General features: G+C 31.3%; 1 protein-coding gene across 2 annotated transcripts; it reads left to right on the top strand.

Moving 5' to 3' along the window:
• The first annotated feature begins 377 nt into the window (after nt 1–377).
• Nucleotides 378–4,379, top strand: jef (major facilitator superfamily domain-containing protein 6 jef). Of its 2 annotated transcripts, none has more exons than XM_040715283.2 (12): nt 378–1,205; nt 1,279–1,491; nt 1,741–1,906; nt 1,982–2,185; nt 2,247–2,438; nt 2,498–2,806; nt 2,867–2,963; nt 3,016–3,177; nt 3,249–3,382; nt 3,444–3,591; nt 3,655–3,804; nt 3,867–4,379. In XM_040715283.2, exons 1-12 carry the CDS (start codon nt 775–777, stop codon nt 3,875–3,877), a joined length of 2,217 nt encoding a protein of 738 aa, XP_040571217.1. In that variant the 5' UTR covers nt 378–774; the 3' UTR covers nt 3,878–4,379. The 2 variants fall into 2 exon arrangements, with proteins under 2 accessions (XP_040571217.1, XP_040571218.1); XM_040715284.2 differs by having other exon boundaries at nt 388–1,205; nt 3,658–3,804.
• The last annotated feature ends 2,536 nt before the right edge of the window (nt 4,380–6,915 follow it).

The following is a 6,915-nucleotide window of genomic DNA, read 5'->3' as shown; positions in this document are numbered from 1 at the left end:
TCAAACAAATAAGTATATTCACTTCTCATTTCTGCCATGCTTTTTTTTTTAATCTTTTGGCAATGGTAGGTAATTCTTTTAGTAAGCAGGCGTGTATTTTCTTTAGATACCCATGTAGTTCATTTGTATAGGATTCAATACTGTAATGGGTTGACTGACTTTTATATTATTGATAAAAGAAAAGGCTGAATTTTGACCCAATTATTTGTTTTAACCATGAGATCAAATCATTTTTAGCTTATAAAATGATATTTTCCGCGAGAGAAAATATGGCTTTCCTCTTTTTACTTTTACAAAACAACTTGGTACCCTTGAAACCATTATAACGCTATATGGATAGGAGGAAAATAGGAGAAAGCTTTTTTCTATTCTCTATTATACAAATCCAATGTGAATCTCCTTTTCTAAACCTGCCCATGGCAGTGGAAGTTATTTTTTCTCCTTCTAGCTCTTTTTTCAGTAAGGGAATAAGGGATTTTTGGATATCATTTAATTTCCTTGTAGTAATAGTAAGATTTAAGAATAAATGTTCCATAAAAAAAAAATGATTGATTCTGAGATTTTCCATCTCTAATTACTACTTTGTGAACTGGAAAACTAAAGAGAGTGGAGAAAGTGCTTGAATAAATTATTATTAATCAAAAGAGATTCTTTATGAAACTGAGGCTTCTTTTTTCTGCATCACGTGAGATCTTCCTTTGAGCTTTGAAATTATATTTGTCTCAAGATAAGCTATTTCACATCAAATAATATTAATAATTAACAACTACGGTCATGGATAATCAAAACTTCAATGTTGGTGGAACTGGAGGTTCCTTATTCGCGGATAATGCTCCAACTTCTCAGCAAGTAGCCGCTCAAATGGCAATGGGAGAAGAATATAGTGCTCCAAGAGGTCTTCCAACATGGAAACAACCCAGTTTTGATAATGATGATCGGGTAGATCCAGATAAACTTACAGAAAAAACCAATGGTCCTGCTGATTCATGTCTTAGAAGGTGTTTCCCAGACCAAGTTACTCGGGGATTGATTGTCGCAAGAGCTTTTTATTTCTTTTTTTTTGCGGCCTTTGGTTCCCTATTTCCGCTCATGGGAGTATACTTTAAGCAAATTGGAATGGATACAGCTCAGTGTGGGTTACTTGTCGGTATCCGTCCTATAATTGAGTACATAGCAACTCCATTTTGGAATAAGATTGCAGACAAGTACGCTTCCACTTATTTTCCTTTGCGAAATCAACAGTTATTCTCATGAGGGTTTTGTTTATTGTCTTTCTAGATTTCAAAAGGGTAAAATGATGCTCATTGTATCCCTTACATGTTGGATCGTCTTTACAGAACCCATCGGTCAGATCCATCCTCCAGTTGTATCATGCAAATTTTTCAACGGATCTACGTATTTACTCGAGTATCCACACTCTGCAGCAAGAGATAAAAGAGAAACTAGTTTAAAGGAGGATGAGCAAAGCCCCTTTATATTAGATCCTGCCAGGTAAGATTAAAATAATTTTTACTAACATATTTATTTATATCTTTTTCGAAAAAGATGATATATTATTCATTCAAATGAGGCAAACATTTGCAGTATGAATATATCATCACTTAATGTGTAAAAATGATTTACCCACATATGAATCCCGTTTATACAGAATAAGAAAACAAAAATCATCAAATGAAATTTAAATATGATGCAATGCTTAAATTTCATTTGGCTTTAGAAATTTAATTTTTCGGAATATAGATACAAACGTGAAGTAAATGGAGACACATCCAACTTTGGCATAGGGTATGTTATAGGAACATCACCTCAACGAGTAGACTTTGCTGATAATCGTGGAGTATATCACAAGGAATGGATTACTCCACGATTTAACAATGAAGTATTTGAAAGATCTGCCGTGCATAAGGTAAAATGTATTATGGTTTACGATTCGATAAACACGAGTACATTGGTTTATCGATTATTTGTTAAATTTTTGTAGGAATTTTTCTTAATTTTGCTTTTGGTGGTCATTGGAGAATTTTTCAGTTCTCCAGCCCTTGCATTAGCTGATTCAGCTGTAATAACGTTACTCGGAGAAGAAAAGCAGGATAAATATGGAAGTCTTCGAATGTTTGGGTCTATTGGATGGGGATCGACCATGTTTGTCATGGGAATGGTCCTTGACCATTCAAAAATGTTTCAGGTAATAAACGTGGCCAAAAATATTTAGATTTAATTGGTACATTTTTGCCAATATTTTATAGGATGCCAAATGTGATATGAATGAAGGCCAAAGAAACTACAATGTTTGCTTCTCTGTGTTTGTAGTTCTCATGATTTTCGCACTTTTCATTTCGACCCACATACCATTTAAATACTCACATCCCAATACGAATCAAGTTCCTATGAATCAACTTCCTCCTCAACATATACCAATTCCAGGAGGAATTAATCAAGTAAATGAATCAATTAATTCACTCTGAGTAGGGTCATTCAAATTTTTCACACTTTTTAGAAACAAGATCCTAATGGACATCAAAAGTTCTTAGAAAAGGGTAAAGTTTTTGCCCAACAACTTCGTGGTCTTCCAGAGTTTGCTGCAGTTTTTAAGGCATTCTCAAACGTTCGTTTAGTATTATTCATGATTGTAGCTTGGATTATGGGTGTAGGAATCGGTCTCATTTTTACATTTTTGTTTTGGCATCTTCAAGATTTGGGTGGATCCCCGACTCTTTTTGGGATTGCTTCAGTAATCAATCATTTGTCTGAAATTATAGCATATTTTTATTCTTTTAAGATCATTTCAAAAATTGGGCACGTCAAAGTAAGTTCAAAATATATTTTCAAGAGATTGATTTAACATAGATTCTTTTTTTTTTACTAGGTTCTGGCATTTGGCTTACTTTGCAATGTCCTAAGGTTCCTATATGTTTCTTTCATTACTTGGCCTTGGTTAATATTACCGTTCGAGTTTATTCAAGGTATAAACGTTTTTGATATGTTTACGTAATTTCTTATTATTTTATAATTAAGGTGTAACGCATGCAGCGGTTTGGGCAGCATGCTGTTCTTTTATTGCTCATAATACAGAGCCCGAATTAAGAGCCTCAGCCAGGGGCGTTCTTCAAGGTGTTCACAACGGATTTGGAAAGTTTTGTGGGGCCGTTTTTGGTGGAATGCTTATCAAATCACATGGTAAGGAAAATTGTTATCCATTCCATCTTTTTCAATTTAATTTTGATCATGTTGAAACTTTGATGATACAGGAACAGTAAAGATCTTCCGAATCTATGGTTTTGTTTGTGCAGCCATTTTGATTCTGTTTATTGTAGTTAACTTTTATAACAGAAATGAAGGAGGGATTGTAACTAAACTCCCTGATGAGTTGGATCCCAAGCATGTAAGTTTTTGGAGGAATATAAAAAGTATCAATCTCGACTTAATACGATTTCTTCCTCTAGATTGCTGATGGTGGAAGTCATTTAGCCCCACATGGAGTTCCATCAGGTCCAATTCCAAGGGCTCTTTCTAGTACTAAAATAGAGGTTGACATGAATGAACAACATTATGTTCCCGGACAGGACATTGGATATAACCAGGGAGGTCAAGGTATATTAGTTTTAACAAATACAAATATGTGGAGTTATAATATGATCTGTTGGTTTTTTTTAGCAGTCAATAATCCATTTTTAGATGATATGGCGGAGCAGAATTATAATTACAATGCCAGTGGACAAATGATGCAAGGAGGAAATGATGATGGGCAGTACTATGGACGGGGCTATACTCAAGCGCAAAGTGGATATTCATCCAGTGGCTATGGTAAAAATAACACATAATTCAATATCATCCCCAATGATATTCATATTTCTTATTATTTACAGGTTTGCAATAGAAGGAAAGTGATAAGTTTTCTACTGAATATGTGTATGCAACGAGAAGGATCCTTAAAAATACAATTCCTTCAAATAACGCAATTGTTAACAATGATTATTATCATGTTATCACACTTTCTAATAGATCAAAATTAGAAAAATCGATTTAGTCATAGCTTATTTTGCAAGAAAAAACAATTTTTAATTATAGTTCATATCATAAGAATAGTCATCAAAATAATATTTATGTTGAGTTTTACAGAATATTTGTATCATTATTTGCTATTATTAAATATTTATTCTTTATATTCTAAGGTTCATAATAATATAGGGCTTAATTAATTGTTTATTTTATTAAAGCCCAAGGTGTTGCATCTCTGTTTCTTCCTAAAAAAAGTTACGAAATAAATACAATGTAATTACAACCTTATGTTTAAACAGTAACACATACTGTAATAAGAAACCCTTTGTTTGTTAATGTTTTGTCAATAAAAAGGTATTATAATATATTGTTAATAAATATTCGATGAAGTTTGTATAATCATTTAAAGTTTTCGCCATACCTGGAGATTTAGTGTAATTTCAAAATCTGAATATATTCAACAAAATATTGAATCTGTAAAAGATTTAGACGAAATTATGGACAAAATATCTATTCAATTCAATGTTATATCCTCCAATACTAATACAATGATAATATAAGAACACATTTTTAGATAAATATTCCCATTTTCTAAAAGTGTTTTCAAGTGACGTCAGAATGGATGATGACAATCCTTTTTGGAGGCCTAGAATGCCAAGGTTTTAACGATAAAAATTATTTTCAATTAATGTTACTTTATCATTATTTGACTATTACTTTATATGTTAAGCTATAAAAGAAGCAAACTTTATAACAAAAAATTTATAAATCCATTATAGGTATAATATTTGAAGGAAATCGTCTCAATTCGGGATATTTTATTAATGATAAATGAATTAAAGTTTGTAAGAAGAATTCTACGATTAATTTTTCCATCTTTATTTTGGTTGTGATGATAACAATGCTAAAGTTTTAATACATGTTTATAGATCATTTTCACTGTCATCATAAATTGTACAATAATTGAAAGAGACCGCATTTTAAGGATACAAAGTTGATATTCTTATTACAAAATATGAACAAATTCCCAATAAATCTTAGTTAAACTTCAATAAATGGCTTTAAGAATTAAAAACGACTTAAAAGCTGTATTAAATACTACTTGATACAAATGATAAGAGCTAATATTTCAGTTAAATCAAAGTAAATTTTACTAAAAGTCTCTAGATTTCTTCTGTCATTTTTTTTTTTTTTTATAGATTAGGGGCGACTAAATGAAGAAAATTTGAGAAACACATCTTAATATAATAGTTAATTTTTAAATACAATATTAAAATAAGATTGTATAATGACGTAATATCATATTTTATACATTTTAGGGTCTGATATACAATAAAACTAGGCAATAGAGGGATAAATGTTTGATATACTCTAAGGTTTAAATCTTTTTATTTGTTGGTCCCGTTTTGACATCTTATTTTTCATTATTTTCCTTAACATTAATTCAAAAGAGTTTTCATTATTATAATGCTTAGTTGTTTAGGCCCCAAAAATGGTAAATACAAAAAAAAAACAGACATAAGGTGAAAAATCTATATCTTTCTTTATGATTGTAATACATTCAATAAATTAAGTTTTGTATCGAAACAACAGCATCTTAATAAGAAAATAATAGTGGATGACAAGGTTCAGTGAGTAGTTCAAATGTTGCGTGTTAGTCAATAAAGTTTTGAGGACTTCCTACCAATAATGTCATCCGGTCTTTGTGTTACCTCATTAACATAAAAATATACATCATTTTTTATTGTGTATGTTTCAGCTTCTTTTCTTCTAATCAATGTGCTGAACGATGATTGGTAGAATTAGCTATTGTTAAGCTGTGAACAATTTCCAACAATTATGAATAATAATTAAATAGTTGAGAAGAATTGGTGAACTAACAACAGTGTTCGATCCTTTTTTGGATGAGAGGTTGTGTGATACAATTAAGGTAACGACGTGCTAAATAGATGTTGGAGAAAAAAACAAGACTATTGAAAGGTCATTAATAATCAAATATAGTTAACTTATTAATAAATAATAATATAACATAACACATCATGACTGAAAATTCAACTTTACAAATGTGCCATCTCTCCATTACATGTCTTAGCTATCAATTTTACCTAGGTAGAAAGAAAGTCAAATCTCTTTGTGACCTTGTGTGTGGGTTCAAATGGGTTTATCATACCTTTTGTGCATAACTCAAAAAACGATACGTTCTGCAAAATTTTCACGACTGATTTTGATTGAAAGACTCTTAGTAGCGTAAAAAGCACCACATATGTTGTAAACATACCAGGTAGTTATCACACGCAAATTTTCCTCCGAAAAGAATTTAAAAAAAGCCAGTTAGCCAAATAAGTCAATCATACCAAGGTTAATAGAAATACAAGGTCATACCATAACGCGTGTACGACTGATTTTTGACTTCCACCACACTTTTAATATTGACGTCATAATAGATGAGGGATTGTGTGCTTGTTCAAAATCTGTTTTTCTTCCCCAGGAGTCGGTACTATATATCAAATTGAAAATTATAACAATAGTGACGTCATAGACTATGCTTAGTTATGCGTTTTGTCAAAATGTACCTATCTTGTCCGGCAGTTGGTACAGTACATCAAATTGAAAATTCTAGCAAGCCCAACTACATGATGGTCTAACCTTGTATTTCTATTAACACCTGGAATCATACATACTACTATGTATATTTTCTGTACTCTCAGATTACCACTATCATATTATTTCTTGACTATTTTTAAAATGAATTACATATATATATTTTGTAAGGTACTAGCAAAACTGCTAAATATTATTTATGACAAATATCTAAATATATTTGTTTGTTTCACCCCCAGGGAGTACCTTCAAGTGTTAGTAGGAATATATATCCCCCTGGATCCTAAAAAACAACCTCCAAAGCATCATATACAT

Source organism: Lepeophtheirus salmonis, chromosome 6 (genome assembly GCF_016086655.4).
Source record: "Lepeophtheirus salmonis chromosome 6, UVic_Lsal_1.4, whole genome shotgun sequence".
Taxonomy (NCBI): domain Eukaryota; kingdom Metazoa; phylum Arthropoda; class Copepoda; order Siphonostomatoida; family Caligidae; genus Lepeophtheirus; species Lepeophtheirus salmonis.
This window is presented reverse-complemented; position numbering and strand designations above follow the sequence as displayed.

What these genes read in the sequence shown, in the direction of transcription:
- jef (XM_040715283.2), top strand. Translation starts at nt 775, where the DNA reads ATGGATAATCAAAACTTCAATGTTGGTGGAACTGGAGGTTCCTTATTC. An exon ending in TTTATATTAGATCCTGCCAG is followed by an intron (nt 1,492 to 1,740) that starts GTAAGATTAAAA and finishes TTCGGAATATAG; the next exon opens with ATACAAACGTGAAGTAAATG. An exon ending in AATGCTTATCAAATCACATG is followed by an intron (nt 3,178 to 3,248) that starts GTAAGGAAAATT and finishes TTGATGATACAG; the next exon opens with GAACAGTAAAGATCTTCCGA.